This window comes from Prionailurus viverrinus, chromosome A2 (genome assembly GCF_022837055.1).
Source record: "Prionailurus viverrinus isolate Anna chromosome A2, UM_Priviv_1.0, whole genome shotgun sequence".
Classification (NCBI taxonomy): Eukaryota; Metazoa; Chordata; class Mammalia; order Carnivora; family Felidae; genus Prionailurus; species Prionailurus viverrinus.
The window spans coordinates 4,226-25,403 of NC_062562.1; the positions used below are offsets into that span (position 1 = coordinate 4,226).

The 21,178-nt window shown below is 64.9% G+C and overlaps 1 protein-coding gene across 5 annotated transcripts; it reads right to left on the reverse strand.

Annotated features, from left to right (window-relative positions):
• Positions 1–286: 286 nt before the first annotated feature.
• Positions 287–18,835, reverse strand: ATP8B3 (ATPase phospholipid transporting 8B3). 5 transcript variants are annotated; one of them, XM_047850628.1, is made up of 28 exons: positions 18,515–18,835; positions 17,278–17,336; positions 16,723–16,814; positions 16,169–16,282; positions 15,221–15,319; positions 14,936–14,997; positions 14,441–14,513; positions 14,267–14,337; positions 13,773–13,855; positions 12,353–12,511; positions 12,176–12,264; positions 11,526–11,716; positions 11,192–11,400; positions 9,455–9,486; positions 9,209–9,365; positions 8,636–8,827; positions 8,436–8,548; positions 7,774–7,938; positions 7,573–7,684; positions 6,642–6,717; positions 6,293–6,410; positions 5,705–6,095; positions 5,375–5,598; positions 3,255–3,338; positions 2,859–3,098; positions 2,519–2,657; positions 2,100–2,227; positions 287–974 (listed from the first exon to the last, which is right to left on the reverse strand). In XM_047850628.1, the coding sequence occupies exons 2-28, from the start codon at positions 17,324–17,326 to the stop codon at positions 387–389; spliced, it is 4,050 nt and encodes a 1,349-aa protein (XP_047706584.1). In that variant the 5' UTR covers positions 17,327–17,336; positions 18,515–18,835; the 3' UTR covers positions 287–386. The 5 variants fall into 5 exon arrangements, with proteins under 5 accessions (XP_047706584.1, XP_047706582.1, XP_047706581.1 ...); XM_047850626.1 differs by lacking the exon at positions 18,515–18,835 and adding an exon at positions 18,040–18,143 and having other exon boundaries at positions 9,209–9,305; XM_047850625.1 differs by lacking the exon at positions 18,515–18,835 and adding an exon at positions 18,040–18,143 and having other exon boundaries at positions 8,636–8,824.
• Between the last annotated feature and the right edge of the window lie 2,343 nt (positions 18,836–21,178).

Below are 21,178 nucleotides of genomic sequence, written 5' to 3' on the forward strand. Positions count from 1 at the left end.
CGCGCCCCGAAGCAGAGGGGAAGACACCTGCTTGGGGACGAGGCTGCCCGGGGCCGGACGCTCGCGGGTCCACGGAGCACCCCCAACCCCGAGGGCGTGGAAGCCCCCCCCCGCCCCCAGCCGCGCGGCGTCCCCCCACCCCCGCCCCGGGGCGGCGGCGGGGCTCCTCCTGCAAATCCCGCCTGGGCCACTAGAGGTCGGTATTCGGGGTTTTAGCGGGAAAGCCGGTCGCGGGACCGCGGACGCGACAGGTGCAGGAAAGGAAAGAGCCTGGCGCAGCCCTGGGGAAGGTGGACCCTGGTTTATTAGCAACAGAAAGGGACGTGGAGCCTAGTCCCCCCGGGGAAGGCCGCGCAGGCCTGCGGGCGGGTGCGACGCGGGGCGGGTCACTGCTCCTCGGGGGTCGGGGGTCGGGGAGGGGCTGCCCCGCCGCCTCGGGCGCCACTGCGCCCTCCCCGGGCACCGGCAGTCACCCCACAGGGCACACCTTGCCCCCCTCGTCCGCGGGCTGCTGGGGGGGCGGGGGAGCCCCCGACGGCCCCGGCGCGCTCCCCCTGGACCACCGTGAGTCCTCCCGCTCCCCCCGCAACTTCTCCTGGGACGCCCCGGACCGCCAGCCCCCGCGGGGAGCCGGCGGGGATCTGAGGACGGCGGGCTGCTCGTCCCCCGTCCCTCGAGGACACCTTGCCCCGGTGCTGGTGCCCCGTCTTCCCCAGGAACGACATCTTCCTGGAGCACCGGGGGGACTCCTGGATGCTCGGGGACAGTTCTTCGTGGCACAGGATTATCTGGCCCATCAGCATGTCGCTGTCGACCCCCGGCGCCCTGCGCAGAATCGTGCCCTGCGTGATGAGCTCCGCGTAGCCCTCGCGGTGGGAGAAGGCGTAGCTGGAGCGCCGCCTGCGCGACTCCCGGCGGAGGTAGGGCGCAGCTTCCACCGCCGTGATGTCCTCGCTCGGGGCCTCCTCCACCTCCTGCCCGGCCCAGAGGAAAGCGGCGGTCAGCAGGCTCCCACGCCGTGCCCACTGCTCTCAGGTCCCTGCTGCCGGTGGGGGCAGTCAGAGCCCCTCCTCGGCCACCACCCATCGACCAGGCCTTCCCTCCCTGAGCAGAGCCGGTTAGAGTCCCCTCCCAGGCTGACTTTGGGCCAACCCATCAGATTCCTTCCCCGGCACCCCACTCTGGACCAGCCGCCACCAGGTGCCTCAGGTGCCCTCTGGTGGCAAAGCCAGGAGAGGTGAGCCGGGGACAGCCGGGTGTCCCGCCTGTTTGGTCGCTATTCCAGTCACTTCTGGGGCCCATCCCGGCTGCAGCCTGCCCTTCTGGGTTCTTAGGGTCACGTGAGCCCCTAAGTTCCCACGCACGCCTTTTTGCACGGTAGCAGAATGCACATAACACGAGATGTACCCATTTAACTGTCTCCAAGCACACAGCTCAGAGGCGTCAGGCACAGTCACACCGTCGTGCACCCACCCTCCATCCATCTCCAGAACTTTCCATCTCCCCAGACTGAGGCCCTGTCCCCATGAAGCACGGACTCCCCGCCCCTGGCTCCCACCATCCACTCTCTGTCCCTGTGGACGGGACTCCTCTGGGGACTCCCTGTGCGTGGGGTCACGCGGGACGTGTCCTTCTGTGTCCGGCTCCTGTCCCTGCGCACGGTGGCCTCCGGGTCCATCCACATGGTGGCAGGATGTCCTAACTTTCTCAGGCTGAACGAGATTCCAGCGTGTGGAGGGACACGTTGTGTTTACGCTTCATCCACACGTGGACCCAGGGTTGTTTCTAAGTCCCTTCTCTTCCCGAAGCCATTTCCTGGTTCCTCTGTCATCTCCACCCCCAAGCCCCAGTCATCTGGGCAGAAGTCCGGTGATGCTGGAGTGCGCCTCGTCGTGCTCCTGGCCAGCCCCACCCTAGGAAGGGGTGGTTTTCCCTGGGGAGCCTGGGGCCTGTCATTTGGTCCCCCTGAGGGCCCTGGCCATGCACCTGGGTCTCCATTCCCACCACCCCCAGCCCCGCATGTCCGGGAGTGTCTGCTCCGGGCACAGGCTCTGCCTGGTGGGGTCCCGGGAATGTGCGATGGGGACCCCAGCCCTCACCTTGGGGCGTGGCTTCTCGAGGGCTTGGTAAATGACACGCAGGGCCAGTGTAGGCAGGGTGTTTAGTGACACATTCAGCAGGATCACCAGCAGGATGGAGGGGTGGGACAGCACATTGCGGTCAGCATCTGGGGACAAGACAGGGTCACAGCCCGGCCCGGGGTGGAGCCTCCCCAGAGCCTGCTTGGTGGCCCCTCCTCCTGTCACCCCACCTCTCCCTCCTCTCCCTCCACCCCCGGACACCTTTGTGCAGATTCCCAAAAGGCACCGATTCCCCCTGCACGGGACACCCCCCCCCCCCCCCACACACACACACACAGCCGAGAAGACAGTGCCTCACAGAGGCACGAAGCAGACATTTTGACATGGACGCACCCGTCCCCCAGGGCCCGCCACCCCATCCCCTGCCGGGGGCTCACACAGGAACGGGAAGGTCTCAGGGGAGATTTGGAAGAGCCAGAAACTCTGGCAGCCCCAAGTGACGACCATGTAGAAACCGAAGCTGAGGAGTATGGCCAGCACAGACAGGGCTGTCCAGTACTTGATGATGAGTATGGCCTGAACAGGGAGAGATCAAGCCAGGGTGGTGGCAGGAGGCTCAGGGCAGGGCTCGCGGAGGCGGGTGGGGGCTGAGTCCCCAGGGCCCACGAACAGCAGGCCCTTGGCAGGGTCACCTGAGCAGTGACATCTCAGTGGCTCACGTCCAAGGCCCCACTGGGGGTGGGGGGGGGGGGGAGACGGGCCGGTGGCCCCGCCTACCTCCATGGTGATGGACAGCAGGCTCGACAGGGCCACGACCGCAGAGAAAGACTGATAGTCACTGAAGCTGGTGGGCCCGGCCGAGTCGTGGCTGACCCACAGGGTCACGAAGAAGTTGACCAGGGAGGTGGCCGTGCCATGGGCAAGGGCCTGGAGAAAGACCCAGTAGTTAAAGAGCTCGTCCTTCTGGCCCGCGATGTATAGCTGGGGAAGCTCCAGACTCCGCTCGGCACTCACGTCCTGGGGGTGGGGCACGGGGGGGAGGGGCAGGCTCTTGGGACCCGGTGGCGCGTGGGGGACCACCCCAGCCCCGCTCCCGGCCCCCAGGGGGAGGAACGTAGGGCAGAGACAGGGGCATCTACCGGAAAGGAGGAAGCGAGGCCTTGACTGGCTCACCTGCTCGAAGAGACCAATGTAGAGGACCGGGAGTGTGCTGAACAGCAGGTTGAAGAGTGCCAGGAACCAGCCTTCATACAGAGGCTGGCACGGGAGGGGGAGGGAGAACGTGGTCAGCCTTCAGGAGCCAAATGGCCAGAAACAGAAACGTGTCTTTACCCGAGGAGACCCACCCAAGCTGGCTGGACCCCCTGGGGAGGATGCCAGGTGAGCTGGGAAGTCAAGGCACGATGAAGGTTGGTGCTAAGGCCAGGGATGGGTCACAGGAGGCTTGATAAAGGCCGGAAGAGAACGAGGCAGAGAGGAAAACATAGTCTGATTGTTTCGAAACTTCGCCTTTGAGTCCTTGTTTTAGCTGGATGGCTGCGATGCGGAACTACGGGGGGCGGGGGGGTTGGAAACGGCTAGAGAATGTGTTTTCTGGCCGTTCCCGGTCTCGGGGGATCACCGCGTGGAAGAGCCCTCAGGGACAAGTAGCCCCCCTAATGACCAATCCAATCCAGTTGACAGAATCAGGGCTTCAGTTCCAAAACCCGCTCCGTGTGCGTGCTGGAACCGAACGCATAAGTAACAAGCAAACATTTTACAAGAACCAAGTCTCTCACTGGGGCAGAAAAGAATCACAAAGTGGGTCCGTGGAAAAGGCTAAGCGGAGCCCGGTCCCGTGGGACTGGACTCAAACATATGGCTGTGGACTCCGTTTCCAGTGGTCACAAAGACAGAGGGATAGACACAGACAAGACAGAGAGACGGAGGCGCCTCTCTACGAGGTCGCTATGTGTCCTCCTCCCCGCTCTTGTCAACTGAGAGAGTAATCCTGCAGCATCCCAGGACCGACGAGCACACCAAGCACTTAGATCTTGGCGTCTAACTACCAAGAACCGGGGCTCCTTATGGAACCCGCTGATCGCAGGGTCGGGGCAGGGGAAATGAGCAGGGCAGTTCTGGTAGCACCGGAAAGAGGGGGTGTAGTCGGAAAAGACCAGGTGCACGTCAAAAGGACAAATTGGGGACGATGTCAGCGACAAAATATACAAGAAAGCAATATCCGCGAGTCTACACTGACAGGCGCCCGTACTGAATAAACAGAGGAGAAGGAACAAATGTGGAAAAAGTGAACGCCGCCCCCACGAAGATCCAGAACAAAAGAGGAAGCCTGCGTTCGACACTGGGCTGGAAGTCCTAGCCAGAGCAATTTCCTCAAGAAGAGGAAATAAATGTTACTCGAACAGAAAAGGGAGAAGTGAGGTGCCTGCGGGGCTCAGTCGGTTGAGCGTCCGACTTCGGCTCAGGTCACGATCTCGCGGTTTGAGGGTTCGAGCCCCGTGTCAGGCTCTGTGCTGACAGCTCGGAGCCCGGAGCCTGCTTCGGGTTCTGTGTCTCCCTCTCTTCTCTCTCTCTGCCCCTCCCCCCACTGGGGTGTGCATGCATGTGTGTGTGTGTGTGTGCGCTCTCTCTCTCTCAAAAATAAATAAACATTAAAAAATTATAAAAGAAAGGAAGGAAGGAAGGAAGAAAAAGGAAGGAAGGAAGGAAGAAAAGCAAGAAGTAACACTCTCTCTTTGCAGAGGACACAATCCTATATGCAGAAACTCCCCAAGGATCCACAAGGAAGCTCCTAGAATCAACCAACAGACCAGCAAAGTTTGTCTCCATACACCTGCTGGGGTGAGCAATCCCCAAAGCAAATTAAGACCATTCCAGCTTACAGAAGCATCGAAGAAATACCTGTACACGAAAAAGTGGAGCAGCCAAGCAGTATCTACTCATCTACGGCGCCCTCCCGTAAAGCTTCGTCTCACACGCTGGGGTTTGGGGGACAGGGAGCTCCTTCCCTCTCTCGGGCCGTCTATTTTGAGACAGCTTCCTGGCACGCAGGGAAAACTCCCCTTCCAAAGCTCCAGAGTCTTGCGGTCAGGGACCCAGCCCCCAACCTCTCAGTGGCTCAAATCCTCCTCTTCTCCCCTCGAAGGAAGGACTTTGGAGCACCTGCCCCCCACCCCCACCCCCACGCCCACCCCCGGCTTCAAAGCTCCAATTCGCCAAGCATCCCCGGAGCCCTTGGGCACAGAGCGGGGGCAGGACCCCTCCTCCCTCGCCCGGCGCGCGTGGCTGCAAACCTGGGCGGTGAAGCCGCTGTAGGAGGCGAACCAGACCTGCGCCATCATGCTGGCCAGCGTCTTGTAGACGAAGTAGCGAAGGAACTTGCACACCCGCACGTAGGACCAGCGGCCGTGCACCAGCAGCAGGCGCTTCAGGAAGCAGAACTGGGCCAGCGCGTAGTCGCTGTTCTGAACCGCCTGCATGCCCTCCGGGCCCGCCAGCCCCACGCCGATGTCCGCGGCTGCGGGGACGCGCGCGCGGCCGGTCAGCCCGGGCTCTCCCCCCACCCCCCCACCCCCACCCCGCCCCCGCCCCCGCCGCCGCCCCCCTGCCGCCCCGCCACGCACTCTTGATCATGTTGACGTCGTTGGCGCCGTCCCCGATGGCCAGGGTCACCGCGCGCTGGTATTTCTTGACCAGCGCCACGATCAGAGCCTTCTGCTTGGGCGTCACGCGGCAGCAGATGACCGCTTGGCAACGGGCGGCCAGCTCCACGAAGGCCCGCTCGCGCCGCACCTCGGGGCCGTCGCGGGCGCCGGAGTCCTTGACCCGCGGCCCCAACCCCGTGCCCCTCAGCTGGGTCCCGAGGGTCCGCCACATCAGGGACACCCTCTGGGCGCGCAGGAAGTTCGTCGTCCGCTCGCCAGGCTCCTGCCAGGCCTCCTCCACGTCCACGTCCACGTCCTCGTCCCGCACCAGCGCCCGCGGCTCCTTGCGCAGGGACAGCAGCAGCTGGTCCTGGCCGGCGGGGGCGGGGCGGGGCGGGGCGGGGGCGCGTCACCCGGCACCCCTCCGCTCCGGGCAAGGCCCCGCGGCCCCAAGCCCTGCTCCGGCCCCTTCCGCCTCGCCCCGTCCAGCAGCTCCCGCGGCCTGTACGCCTCCCAGCCCCCTGCCCTTCACCAGGGGCGCTGCCGTGGCCCCGAGCGGACACTGACCAGGAACTCCCCGTTGATGACCATGGCCACCTTGGTCTGCTGCAGGAAGCGGCTCTGCAGGGGGCCCTGGCCGGCCAGCAGGCCATCGTTGCTCCCCCAGTAGGCCTCCAGGATCCGACTGCGGGGGGGGGGGGGGGGCGGGAGGGTGGTCAGCCGCCGCAAGGCACGGCCTCCCGCCCCCCCCGGCCCCCCCCCACGCCCCTGCCTCGTGCCGGGGTCCCCCGCTCCGGGAGTCCCGCCGGGCAGCGGCTTCGGGCACTCCGCAGACCCCCCGGGGCCGCTCGTATGCCGTGGGTGCGGCCCCCTCCCCATCCCCGGCTCGCCCGCCCGCCCGCCCCCCACTTCTTACGTGATCTCCTTCTGCTCCAGAATGAGCATGTTCTCCGACAGCAGCTGGCAGGCAAAACCGATGTTCACGGCCGTCTCTGCAAACCAGCCCAGCTCAGCGCCCCTTGGGGGCCACGCCCACCCTGCTGCGTGGACCCGGGCCCCCACAACCACATCAGCATGCCCCGCCCCCTGGCCACGGGGATTGGTTCAGAAGAGGGCCCGTGACTCAGGCCGGCCAATGGCAGCCAGCCCTGAGTTTTTTGGCTGCCGCTCTGAGCAAAGGGAGCTCCGCTTTGGTGCGTGGCCGGGGCTGGGCTCCTGGAGGAAGGGAGGGTGGGGCGCAGGGCCAAGAGGTCATTGGGCATAGCCTGCCTAGACCCCACGGGCCCTTCTTGGAACCCACACAAATGACTTAATTTCTTTTAAAATCAGAGGAAAACATAATGATAATGACTGTGATCCAGCTCGGATATTTGTCTTGATCCCAACGCAGCTGCAAGACGTCATTTCAAGTATTTTGTGTGCATGTGCCTGGTGCCCACGTAAGTCCCAATGCGGCCCCCGGGGGCCACAAAGAACCCACAGGGCAGTGAAGGAGATTCGGGGCTCCAGGACCAAGGGACCGGCGGGCCCACGCCACTTTGCCCCCGAGTCACTGGGCAACCTCCAGCGCCTGCTCCCAGCCCTCTGAGCCCAGCTCCGCCCACCTGTCACACAGGGGCAACCCGGCCACTCAGGAAGCCTCCGCACAGGGCCAGCCCGCCCGACGGAGGTGTCGGGGGGGGGGGGGAACCCCAGCATTAATCGTGCCCGTTCCTCCCTTCCCGGCTTGACGCGGAGGGCAACGCCGAGCCCGGACAAATGGGACAGGAGGGCGGTGGCCTGTCCGGGCAGGTGAGGGGCGCTCACCCACCCATCCATCCCCTTCTCTCGGCGCCCCGGGGACTCACCTTGCTTATCCCCTGTGAGTACCCACACTTTGATGTTCCCCTGCTTGAGACACTGGATGGTGTCGCAGACGCCGTCCTGGAGTCTGTCCTCGATGGCTGTGGCTCCCAGCAGCTGGGGGCGGGGCCGGGGGGGGGGTGGTCAGCGCCCTGGCAGAGGCGGGGCGCCCGGCCCGGCCCCTCCCCCCTCCGCGCTCCGCCCACCTGCAGGCCTTCCTCCATCTCCTCGTACACCTGGTGCAGGGCGTGGGCCCGGTTCTGCAGCCGCAGGCTGGCTTCGCGGTGCCGCTGACGCCACTCCTCGTATGTGTCCTCGTCCACCCTCTTGTAGGCCAGGCACAGGGTCCGCAGGGTCTCCTCGGCAAAGGACTGGGGGCCGGGTGGGGGGGCCCTGGCACCACCCGTCGCCACTCTGCCTCCCTGACACTCTTCCGGCCCTGCTCCCTGCTTGGGGTCCCCGAACCTTGCCCCCCACCCCCAGGGGGGCTGCTCTGGCTCAGCCCCCCACCCCCATCCCGTAGCCAGCTCTGTCCTGCCTCCACACCGCTGCACCTGCCCTTCCTCTTGTCGGGAACCCCGCCCCCCCCTTTGCTTTGGCTTCGCATGGCCATTTCTAACTGTTCCTCAAGACCCTCAGCACAGCCCGGCCAGACCCTTCCCCGGGACCCCGACAGCCCCTGACCCTTCCCCTGATCCCTGGGCTTTGGAATGTCCGTACCGCACACAACCTGGACAACTGCACGTGGCCAGCCTGGGTGCCTGCCACTTCTCTGCTGCACACTCTCCTCCTCTGCCGGCCTCTCCCTGCCCCTCACCCCCTGCCTTACCCCAACAGCCTCTCCCCCCCCCACCCAGCAGGGACTCACAGCCAAGGCCTCCTCCGTGGTCCACTCTGTCATGCCTTTCTTGCTCAAGCGCTCAAAGATGACCACGTCGGCGCCTTTGGTGTAGAGGTAGATGGCGCCCTCGGGGTTTCGGACTGCAGAGGGAGAGGCCAGGCTGCCCACACACACTCTCCCCTGCCCGCCCCCCCCCCCCCGCCCCCGCACGGGGCTCAAGCACTCACCCAGCACCGACATGCGCTTCCTCATGCTGTTGAAGTCCATCATGGCGAGGACCTGATACACCCGTTCGTCCCCCAGCTCCATCACCGTGATACTGTCCCGAGTGCGCGCCACGAACACATAGCCAAAATTCCGGGCCGCCGTGACCAGCGCCTCCTCGTCCGGGGATGCCGCCTGGTACACCAGCTGGTCTGCTGGGGGAGGGAACCGCGGCTGGGGCGGGCGTGTCCCCCGAGAGCTTTCCTCCACCGGGACCGCCACCCATCTCCAGAGCGCAAAGGAGGAAACCAGACGTTCACAGGACGGTGGTCTCTCGGGCCGGTACGAGCTCTAAGCCCGGCAGAGGGAGGTAGGTGCGTGGACCCCGGTCCGAAGGGCCCCCCCCCTTCCCACGGCAACAGATCTCGAGGCTCCGGCCTGGACACCCCTAGGCCCAGAAGAGGTGGGGCTTGGGACAGGGCCTAAGCACCCTCCAAGCCCAAAGAAGGGAGCCCTGGGGAGTGGGCTGGAGCGTCTCGGGAGCCCCAGGGCCGGAGCACCGCCCCAGGCAGGGAACAGGAGGTGGGCGCACTCACGGTCTTTCTCCTGGACCATCACAGTGTGACAGATGGCCAGCAGACGCCAGAACTCTCGCACCGCCTCGTCCGTGCGGCCCCGAACGGCTCGCAGGAGCTCCGCGTTCCGGTAAGGGAACTTGCCGTCGGCAACTTTGTTCCAGAGGTAGGGGCTCCCCTGAGGGGTGGGGAGGGGACAGGCCGGCTCTGGGTGGGCCACTGCCCACCCCCACCCCTATCCCGCGCTGCAGGGCGGCCGGGGCTCACCTTACATGGGGCCGCCTCCTCGTCGTCGGGGCCTGGGGAAAGACCCAGCTTCAGGCCCCAGCCGCCGCGCCCACGGGGATCCCGCAGCGCCCGCCCCACACTGGCAGGCTTCCCGGGGCCACTGGAGATGGCCAGACAAGCGGGCCCGGGCCTCTGGACCCGACACCCCAACAACCAAGGACCCCCCCGGCCACAGCTTTGCCATCTACACGAAGGAGAGAAAAGAGTGGCATGGCTTCCAGAGGTCCCGGCAGCACGGCCGGGGTGGAGCCCAGCCTCATGCAGGCGTTTTGTTTGATCTCTTCACGGTGTCTTTTTACAACTTGGACCTGCCTGCCTACTTTGAAAGATTGGGGTGATGTCTCTCTCTCTCTCACACACACACACACACACACACACACACACACACACACCCTGGGTCCACAGACCTTCTAGAAACATCAGAAGACCTGGCCTGGGGCCAATGCTGCTTGCCACAGGCCCCGCTGCTCCCTATCACCCCTGAGACCCCGGCTGAGGGTGGGGTGGGCTTTCCCAGAGGGCATGGGCCCATTTCCGTCTTCCCGTTACTACCCCGGTGGGTGCTCTGTCACGTCCTGCCCAAAACCACGTCCCCCACTTTATGACGGCCAAGAGGACCCTGCCCCACCACTTTTTGCGTGGTCTGCGAGCCAAGAATGGTTTCCACATTTCTGGGGCGTCTGGGTGGCTCAGTTGGTCGAGCACCTGCCCCCAGTCCAGGTCACGATCCCGTGGTTTGTGAGTTCAAATCCCACATCGGGCCCTGTGCTGCCAGCGCGAGGCCCACTTCAGATCTTCTGTCCCCCTCGCCCCGCCCCTCCCCTGCTTTCGCTCTCCTAAAAATAAATACATATTTTTTAAAAAGAGAGAGAGAGGGGCGCCTGAGTGGCTCATTCGGTTGAGCGTCCGACTTCGGGTCAGGTCATGATCTCACGGGTTCATGAGTTCAAGCCCCGCATCAGGCTCTGTGTTGACAGCTCAGAGCCTGAAGCCTGCTTTGGATTCTGTGTCTCCCTCTCTCTCTCATCCTCCCCTGCTCACACTCTGTCTCTCTGTCTCTCTCTCTCTCAAAATTAAATAAACATTTTTTTAAAAGAGAGAGAGAGAGAATGTTTCTCACATTTCTAAATCTCTGGGAAAACATCGAAAGACGATCATCTCGTGCCACGTGAAAATGTTAATGAAATTCCAAAATCAGGACTGGCCCAGTCGGGTAAGCATCCGACTCTCCATTCTGGCTCAGGTCGTGATCTCACAGGCCGTGAGTTCGGGCCCCGGGTTGGGCTCTGTGCTGACAGTGCTGAGCCTGCTTGGGATTCTCTCTCTCTCTCTCTCTCTCTCTCTCTCTCTCTCCCCCCCCCCACAGCCCCCCCCCACTTGTTCTCCCTCCCCTGCTTCGCAAAAATACATAAACTTAAAAAAGTAAAATAAAGAAATTGCACATTCAGCGTCCCCAAGGAGAGGTCTGTCTGTGAAAACGAAAGAATCCTATTCCGTGACACGTGTAGACGCTGACACCCCACGTCCCGCGTCCACACGCAGGCTGCTGTCGCGGGGCAATGGCCGGCCCGAGTCTCGACCGGGGCCGGGTGAGCCGAGAGGCCCACAGTATCGCTCTGTGGGCAACGTGGGACGATGCCGCGTGGCCACAGTTCCGTGGCCCAGAAGCACAGGGCGTGGGGCCGGCGTCCCCGGGACCCGCGGGGTGGGACCCACCGTAGACGATGCCGCCGATGCAGCACTTCTTGAAGGTCATGACGTTCTGCGTGAGCGTGCCCGTCTTGTCCGAGAACACGTACCCCACCTGGCCCAGCTGGTCGTTGAGGCTGGTGCTGCGGGCCTTGGCGGGCACGTCCTGGGGCTCGTAGTACATCTGTACGTCCCAGTTGATGAACATGCTGTTGCCCAGGTAGATGAACTCGACCCTGCGACACACTCCGGGTCACAGCTCCGCCCCCCGCTCCTGAGGGGAGGGCAGGAAGGGGCGGGGGGAGACGGGCAGGAAGGGGCGGGGCGGGGCGGGGGTGGGGGGAGACGGGCAGGGCCTCACATGATGAACATGGCCATGGGCACCATGACGCTGAGCAGGATGAAGAAGCCCCAGAAGGTGAGGAAGGTCTCGGCGGCCACGCTCTGCACGTGCCTGGGGGACACGTAGTGGTGCTTGGCCTTGAACTCCTTCGCCTTGAACCAGAAGCCCAAGCTCAACGCCACGGAGATCAGCACCAGGGACAGAAAGATCTGGAAGGCAAGTGGTGGGCATGCGGGTGACCCCGGGTGACACAGGGGCGCCCCGGGGACTCACCGACAGGGGCACTCAGTGGGGACGGGTGGGCGGGACGGGTCCCCGGGGCAGGGGCGCTGCGGGGGGGGGCGGGGTGCGTACCCGGGGAGGGGAACTTGCAGGCTCTTTGTCGGCCTCGTGAGCTGTTGTTTCAATTATTATTACAACAACTTCAGAAAAGAGAACTAATCGGGCAAAACCCGCAAGCCGCCTAAGTTGAGCGCAGGCCATCTTATTATCTCCTGTGGGCCTGGAGGGCGTCAGAGTTGGGGCCACGAGGACGTCACTACTTGGCCCTCATCCTAACAAGAGATCCTCCGGCCCACAGACCCGTCTGAGGATCAGGACGCACGTGCTTTTGCACAGGAGGGAAACGGAGGCCCGGAAGAGGACGGCGGGGGCCTCGGGTGCCTCACCAGGGCCACCAGCCTGTTCAGTAGACGGTCTATCCTGCTTCTCTTCGGATGGATCTTGCCACAGTTCCTCATGATCTTGGTGTCGAAACCTGTGGGGTTTGCGTCTCCTTGTCGCCCGCCCGTCCTCCTGGCCTGCACCTCCCCCCCCCCCCCCCCCCGGGCCGCCCCGGGCCGCACCGGCGTAGATGACCAGCCCGTAGCAGGTGTCCGTGTTCCGGACCTTGCAGCCGCGCAGGAGCACGTTGCCGATGTCCAGGGGGTGCTTCCTGCCGTTCCACTCCAGGCACCCCACAAAGTGGTGCAACCTGCTGTTGGGTTCCTCACACACCACCTTGCCTGGGGGCCACGTGGGGGGGGAGGTCAGGTAGCCACAGGCTCGTTGCGGGGGGGGGCTCGGCCTGCCCTTTCTGAGTTGGGGCGGGGGGGACGCCGCTGTCCCCCTCCGGCCCCAGCCACCCGCCACGGGGCCCGCCCTGCCCCACTCCGGCCCCGCTCACCCCTGCACCACCCCCAGGCAGCCTCCTCCTGCTCCAGAGCCGGCCCCTTCCAGCCGCGGGGGTCTTGGGTGCACGGCCCCCGGCCCCCCGGACTCAACCTCCTCAGAGAAGCCCTCCCTCCCTGAGCCCCCTTCCGCGTGGTTACAACCCTGGGACGACATCATCAACCTGAGCTCTGTGGGGGTAGGTGCCAGCCTGGTCTTGGTGACGCTGAGGCCCCGGGGCCCAGCCTCGCGCCTGGCCCACAGCAGGTGCTCAATAAATGTGTAAGGAGGGAAAGAAGAAAGGGACACCGACATCCAACTCCCTGAAGCCACAGGGGACAAATGCAGGCACCGTCGTTTTCCAGAAGGTGGTGGGAGAGGTCCTTCCCACCGCCAGTCCCGCTCGTGTGCGAGGAAATCAAGGCAGGATGAAAGGCTGGACCAGCGCAGGGTTAAAATGGCCGTGGGGTGTGGACCGGGACCCTGGCAGGGAGCAAGCCCACGCCTCCTGCCACCTCTCTGACCCCAGTCTCCTCCTCTGAAAAATGGGGCCATGCCTTGCAGCACCGCTCAGTCAGGTCAGGGCCTGGAGGGAGCGGTGGGGACACGTGCAGCCACCCTCCCCACGAGCGAGGCTTTCCCCCAGGTATCAGGCAGGCAGCCGGTGCGTGGATGTCAGGAGCGAAGGGGCTGTGGCTCAGGACAGAGATTCGGCTCCCGAACCAATCAGAGCAGCCTGCCTTTGCAACGAGACAGGAAAAAATAAAGTATCCCCTTGCTGGGCCACCGTGCAGGCGAATCGCGAGCCCATGTACGCAGGCCGCCTTTTCAATTAAACCACCAAAACTGTTTGACTCGAAGCGGCCGTGTTTCATAAATAAAACGTAAAGCCTGAAAAGATGCCGCCCTGCGTATCGTGACAATAGAGAGAATGTCCCCAAAGTCACGTTGATTGAGGGGCCATGAAAACATGAATCCCGACCCCCAACGCCCCCTAGACACCCCACTGCCACGCCCCAAAACCCAGCGAGGTGGAGAAGTTTTGCACCCGCTGCCCAGAGGGGCAGGCCCACACGGGGCGGGGGTGTCTGCTGTTCCTTGCTTGCTGCCTCTCACCTTGGAAGGATGCCATCTTCCTTATACTGGTCAGCTCGTGGTGGGTGACCGGCGGGGCCTGCCTGAACTTCAGGTTGGTCTCCCTGGTGATGAGACGGGGACCAGGTGAAGGTACGGATGGACGGTACCAGGGCAAGGCACCCGCAGCCCTTCCCAGAGTCCCTCAGACACTCTCGCTAAGCACCGACGGTGTGCCGGCTGCCGACCAGAACGCCGAGGCCCAGAGAGGGAGAGGGCCTCGCCCAAGGACGCACAGCGTTTTTGCCGCAGGGCTGAGGCCACGCCCTAGGCCTTCTCACGCTCAGGCTGGCGCACACGAGGGCCTCCAGAAATGTCGGCACAAAGGTAGGTCCCTTGCTCCGGCCCAACTTTTTGGCCCAGCTGGCTCGCAGGCACCCCGCCACCGTGCCCGGGGCGGATGACCTAACTCTTCGGCCGCTGGGGAAGTTCTGGCATCCAGAGCCCCAGACCCCTAGGGATGGCCCACGGCTCACCCATCGATGTCCGCGGTTTCCACGTAGCACAAACTGCTGGGCTCGGTGCTGGCCAGCAGGAGTAAGTCGGCCTGGGGTTGGGAGGGGTGGGTGGCAACAGCATTGCTCAGGGGGGACACAGGAGGAAGGCAAGCAGGAGGCAGCCCGCCCCCCTGCGGTCGGCCACCAGCTCACCGGGACGATGTTGTCTTTGTGCAGGCAGACCACGTCTCCCACATTCAGGTCCTCCCACTTTCTCCACAGGAAGCTGCAGGGGCGGGGGCGGGGGTGGCAGCGAGGGGGGGTCCCTCCCAGGCCCAGCCTTGGCCACCCCAGCCGGGAGAGCGGGGCTTCCAGTCTGCAGGTCCTGGCCGCCCGCCCCCGGTCCTCCTGGAGGTCCGGCCTTCCTGGTCCCCCAGCCCCGGGTCCCAGGCCCTTTCAGATCTTCCCCGCCCCCGTCTTCAGCTGAACCCCCATCACAGGGCCCGTCCCGGCCTTGGTAGACAGCAGGCGCTTAAGTAGTGCCGGCTGGGCCGCTGTCAGGCTCAGCCAGGATGTCCAGGAACACAGAAGGTTCCGGGCCCTCTGCGAGGCGCTCCTCCCTGGCCTGTCCCCGGTCCCGACAAGCCGTGCTGGGGGCCTCTTGCCCCGGGATGGACCCCACACATACACGGGGCCACGAGGCCTCACCTCTTCCCCACCAGGATCTGGCAAGGCCTGTTGTTGATGATTCTGTCGCTTCTGTGTCGCCCCTGGGCTGACAGGGGAGCGGGTCAGAGGGACGGCCCCGCCCCCAGCCGGGCCCCCACGCCACCCCGGGGGGAAGGGCTGCTGGGCAGGAAGGCAGATTCTGCCTGCCCACACCACGCCCCTGGCGGTCTCTCATGCGACCTACCACAGCCCAGCACCCCCCACACCCAGGGCTCTGAGGACCCAGCCGGCCCCCTCCACTCGCCAGGCACCCCGGCCACTTACGATGTCGTCCACCAGATCTCGGGTGGCCCGGATGACGAGGAGGCAGATGAGCGGGACAAAAAGAGTGAACCAGGGCAGCGTGGAGATCTCGGGGAGGCCCTGACGTGGAGGGCGGGTCATGCCGGCCGCCCCCCAGGCCCCACCCTGCCCGCCTCCCGCTCCCCTCCCACCCGGCACACCCAGCCTTGCAGCCTGGCATCCCGTGTCCACCTGCTGACCACCCCAGCCCAGGGCCAGGCCCCTCTCCCCCCAGACCTTGGGACAACCACCCTCCTGTCCCTCTGGCCCCGGCCCCCATCACTGGTCCCTACCCCATGGTTTGATGTCACCCCTGCCTGCCCGAGGCACCTGAAAACACGCGTCAGGGCCACTGCTGGGTCCCCGGTGCCCAGCACACAGTAGGTGCTCAATAAACGTTTACTGGATCTTTACTCGGAACAGAATGAGATGCTGGGTCAGGGTTCCCTGGAAACTGCCCACCCACCGAGAGAGGAAGGTGTCCAGGCTGGATGCCGGCCCCCCTCGTGCCCCACCCAGACGGCCCAGACAGTGGGAAGGGCCCCCACAGGTCCTGAGAACGCGCTTTGACCCCTGATTGCTCCTTGCCCTCTGGGTTTAGCTCGGAGGGCTGGGGCCAAAGGCGGTTTGTCTGAAGCTGTCCATCCTGACGGGGGCGGGGCGGGGGGGGGGGGCGTGCCCTCCTTGACCTGAAGGAGCCACGCACACACCTCCCATAATTCCTCATGTATCGAGCACTCCTCTGTGCCAGGCCGTGGGCTGTGCAGTGGGGACCCAGCAATGAGCGTGGGGGGACAGACCTTGCTCCACAAACCACACAGACAAATGCACAGTGAAACTGCCCTGGGTCTACAGAGCCATGGGACAAAGGGTAGTCAGGGAGGGCTCCCTGGAGGAGGCAATGCGGGCAGGCGGCTGACCCCTCCACACCTGGAGAATGATGATAAAAAGGAAGTAGAGGTTGGACACGCGGTGGAACTGCTCATACAGGTTCAGGGGCAAGAAGGAGAAGACGTTGTACTTGGCCGTGTGGATGACATTGCTCTGGAAAGACAGCCAGCGTGGGATTGCTGCCCGGCCGGGAGGCCCCTCGCCCGCCTGCCCCGCCTTCTGGCCGCTACCAGCATTGATTGAGCACCTACTGAATGCAAGGTCTTGAGCCAGAGTTTACTGAGTGCCCAAGGGAGGCAAAGCCTTAAGCCAGCATTGACCGAGCCCCTCCTGGGCGCAAAGACTCGGGGAGCAGAGCCGTGAGCTCAGGGTTTTCCAAAGCGAGGCGCACGCAAGAGGTTTTAGGTGGGGCCCCGTGAACATATTGCACTTTAGAAGTTTCGTATTAATATAACTTAACCCAAACTGGGGTGGGATAAGGCGGGGCGGGGGGGGGGGGTGGCGCCAGCACCCAGCTGGGGGTGCTACAGTCCTGGGGACTGAAGTTCAGGGCGGGTGCTGCGGGGGAGGGGGGCAGAGACCGGGGCGCCCACCTTATACTTCCTCCTCTGCCAGCACAGGAAAGACTTCTCCTTGAACTGGCTGTTGTAGTCCCTGCTGTTGGCTTCCAGCTCCCAGGTGAACGCTGAAGCCAGAGAGAGCGGGGCATCACGCAGGGCAGCAAACACAGGCTAACGACACCCCAGAGGAGGGCCCGAGGGGCCCCGGGGGGACCCAGCCCTGGGGACACTCAGCTCACGGACAGGGAGCTGGTAAACAAACAGGACGGCCCGCGGCCCCCCGCGCACAGTAAACTCAGGGGGAGCGCCCCTCGTCCCGCCGCCCTGGGCCAGTCCCTAGGCCAAGAAGAGAACAGGCTCTGGGAGACCCCTTCACACCCACTCCTTCCTCAGAGCGCTAAACTGGGGGCCAGCACCGGGCTCCAAGGTGTCCAAGGCTACAGGCCCCGAATCCTGAGTCTAGCATTCGGTCATCGGCTTTGGGACCGTCAGCCGGCGAGCACCCACACTGGGCCTCCTCGGTGCCCCCCTCAGCCACTGCACTTCGTGATGGCCCTCGGCCCCCTCGCCAGGACCCAGGACACGCACCGGAGTTCTTCTCCTCCTCGAGGTCCTCTCGGTAGGCGAGGCTGCCCATGCTGGTGGGGCTGCGGGGAGAGGGCCCCAGGTCGCACCAGCAGCCCGGACGGTGCCCGCTTCTCTGCCCCGTCCCAGGGCTCTGACGTTCCAGCCGCCGGACGTGTCCTTCTCTGGCCGTCCTCAGGCCTGGCGGGGCCCCGGCTGCCCCCCAAACCTGCGACAGCCTCACACCCAGCAGCTCCCACGCTAGCAACCCAAGGTCGCCTCGTCTTCCCCCGTTACGGCCCATCGCTGGGGTGAGGGGTTCTACCTCGGGCCGCTGCTCCCCGCCAGCCCCCGTCAGCTCTCCTGGGAGGCCCACACCCACGTCCTCCCGGGTCTTCCTGCCGCCCCTCCTGCCCCAATCCCCGCCCGGCACACCCAGCCCACTGAGGTGCTCACCAGTGTTTGCTGAGTGACTAAATGGGGCCCCAGGGCTATATGTTAGATCTCACGTACACGAGGGCCAAGCTACCCAGAGAGGTCTGAGCATGGTCTCGGGGCGGCTAACCCTGACGGGGGAGATGCAGGCGACCCCAGACCTCCCACGGAGCCTGGAACCTTCCCACCGTCTAGTTCACGCTTGCCCTTGCCCTTAGACGCCAGGAATCGGAGTCTGCCCAGGGGACCCACAGCAGCCACCAGCACTCAGCAGCCCCCCGCCTCCGGGCACTGGGCTGGCTGTCCCCCCTGGAGGGGCTTTCCCCGCATGCGCGGTCAGTGGGTCCTCACCGTTCTGGTCTCAGCTCGTACTTCTCAGACCGTCCGCACTTCTTCAGGCGCCTCCTCTGGGCTCCCCCTCTACCTGGGGCGTCCCCCATCCCAGTCCTGCTCCCCCTCCCTCCTCTGCTTCCCTCCCTGTCTGGGCCGCCTGCTGAACTCAGAACCTCTCAGGGCAAAGACGGCTGGCATCCGAGCCAACCGTGTCCCCAGGGCCCGAGTGGGAGGACCTGGCTCACAACCAGTTCTGCTGCTCCCGGGAGCCTGAGCGGGGCCAGTGCCCATTCACCGGATGGGGAAAAGTGAGGCTCAGGGCGAGCGAGGCTTAGCCAGTGGGACCCAGAGCCCGGGAGACCCAGGGGAGGGCAGACGGGGTCGGAGGAAAGCTGAGGTGGACAGAATCCACCCCACGTTTATGGGGGGGGGGGGCACAGGAAGACGCCCCCCACCAGGGCTGGCTTCCCCTTCCTTCCCACCCTCAGCTCACCGGAAGCCTCGAGCATCCCGCAGCGGCGGCGGCCCAGACGCCGGGGCCTCCACAGGACCCCGGGCGCTCCGGCACCCCCACTGGGCTCCGCTCCGCGAGAACCTCCAGGGACGCCCCGCCGCGGCCGCCGCGACCTCACGCCCTCAGGCGGGGCGGAGTCCAGAGAGGGTGCGAGGGCACCCGAGGACGCACGGTAGAGGGAGCGCCGCCGCTCACCCGCGCGGGCCGGGGCGGGTGGTCCTCGGGCGGCCAGGGCGGCGGACGTGCCGGAGCTGTTAGCCGGGTGCCAACCGGCCTGAAACGGGCGGCGCGGGCGCGGGACGGGGCTGGGGCGGCGCGGGGGCGGGCCCGGGGGCGGGGCCGTGTCACGCTGGGCGGTCCCGAGGGGCGGGGCTTTTGCCGCGCTGGGCGGGCCCGAGGGGCGGGCCCGGGTGGGCTTGGGGGCGGGGCTTTGTCATGCGGGGCGGGGCTTTGTCGTGCTGGGCGGGCCCGAGGCGGGCCGGGGGGGCGGGGTCCTGAGAAACAGGGCGGGCCCGCGGGATCGGGGGCAGGGCTGGTGGGGGTCTTGCAGAGAGCAGGAGGTGAGGCGGGGTTTCACCGGGCGAACCTAGACAGAAGTCAAGGTGGGGGCGAGGCGGGGCGGAGACTTACGGAGAGGACCAGGGTGGTGGGGACCCGGCAGAGATGGAGGCTTGGCGGGGGGGGGGGGGGGGGGGGCGGCTCTGGAGTGGTGGCACGCGGCGGTGAGGGGGTGGGGAGCGGCAGGCCCAGATCCAGGGTTGGGTCTTTGCAAGGAGCTGAGGGTAGTCAAGATAGGGGCAGGCTGGGACTGGGGAGGATCAGTGGGCGGGACCTTGCACCGCAGGGCGGGATAGGGGGGCCTCGATTCGGGCCTGGGTACTAATCGGCCCCTAATTTAGGGGCGGAACCTTGTAAAGCAGACCCTCCGTAGAGTGGATTGGTCCTGGCCGAGGTTGGACGGGACCAGAGTGGGGCTAGGGACACAGGAAGGACGCACAGGTAATCACAGGTCTGAGCTGCGTCCTGGGTTTTCACTCCCTCATCCGGCACCCATTAATGAGCACCTTCTAAGCTCAGGTGCAGTGTTAGGTGCTGGGCTGGGGGAGGTAAAAGAGACCGTTAGAGGAAGCCCACGAAGTTCTGGCCCGGTGTGAGCCCACCCAGCGGGCAACCAGGGCTCTGAGGGCCTTCCTGAAGGTGACAGGGGTGGGAGACAGCCACGAGGCTGGGGGAGCTGGGCGGGGGGGGGGGGGCTTGAGCCAGGGTGGGGGGACTGCTGAAGCTAGGGTCCCCAGCAGTGGGGACTCAGGGAGAGGGGCAAACTTGGGGGGACACAAGAGATGATTGAACGCTTTCATATTTTCACTCTTAGAAATCCTCTGGGAAATATGGAAATTAGGAAGGTAGTTGGTTCTGGGCACTTTCACACTGTCACCACCTTCCCCCCTCTGCCCTGCGCTGGACTCCATGCCCAGTCTCCCCTCTCCACTTGGCACTGGGGCCCTTCATAGCATCACCTATGAGCAAATGTTGGTGATGAGGGAGCGATGGGGTGGTGAGGACAGCACACAGGCTGTGACCACCCCCCCCCACCCCCCCGTCAGAGCAGCAACCTCCCCACTCCCTCTTCCTAGGAAGCCTGGTCTGCACACCCTCCTTGGCCTTTGAGGGTGGGCGGGGGGATGGGCACTGGTAAACCTCTTATTCATTCACTCAACAAACACCCAGCCCGTACCCAGTGGTTAATGAGAAGGACCCAGGGGAACCCATTCCCTCCCTGCAGCCCCAAGAGCCTCATTGGCCGGCCAGCTGAAAGCTTGCACCCCTCCTCTGGGTCTCCCTGGGGGGCTCGTTATGCTCTGGGGAAAGGGAACGACACCACACAGAAACAGAAATGGCCCTGCACCATTTATTTAGAAAGTTACTTGTTTACAGAAGAGGTGGGAGAAAGTCAAATGGTCAGAACAGCCTCAGGGGGACACAACAGTGGCCGGGGGCCCCGACTCAGTCACCACTCCCCAGTGAGGGCCCCTCAGGATCTGGAGGGCACCCAGTCCTCGGCAGCGCTGGCCCCGGGCGCTTCGGGGGTAGAGGCTGCCGTGTCCTCAGCCTGGGACCCTGCCCTCTTGGCCTTTAGCAGAAGCCAAAGTGGGAGTGGCAGGGGCCCTCCTCCAAAAGCCCTCCTGCCTCCACACATAGGGCGCCCCCCACCTGCCCCTCCACGGGCTCATCTCTGGCTGCACTTTGTGTCTTAAATGGACTAACCGTGGAGACCTCAACACCCCCAAGAGGCACAAGTGACAGGCCGAGTGCATCACTGAGCCCCGTGCACACAAGCACCTCCCGGGAGCAGCGGGCCGGCACTTGGGGAGGGGGCAGGTGGCCACCCTCCCTGTCCGCGTTAGCTCCTCAGACACAGCACGGTGGCTCTCCAGGGCTCCTCGCTCCCCACCCCACAGATAAGCAAGACAGCCAGCCAAGCCAGCTCCGCTCACAGGACTGGGTCACCACCTCCACCATCGCAGAGCCCCAAGGGGGCCAGAAGCGTGACGGGCCCGGGGACCGCAGGAGATGGTTTTCGGGAAGATGAACGAGGTTCCATTTCCACTTCCCCAATTAGGGGCAGACCCGGCCCTGGGGGCA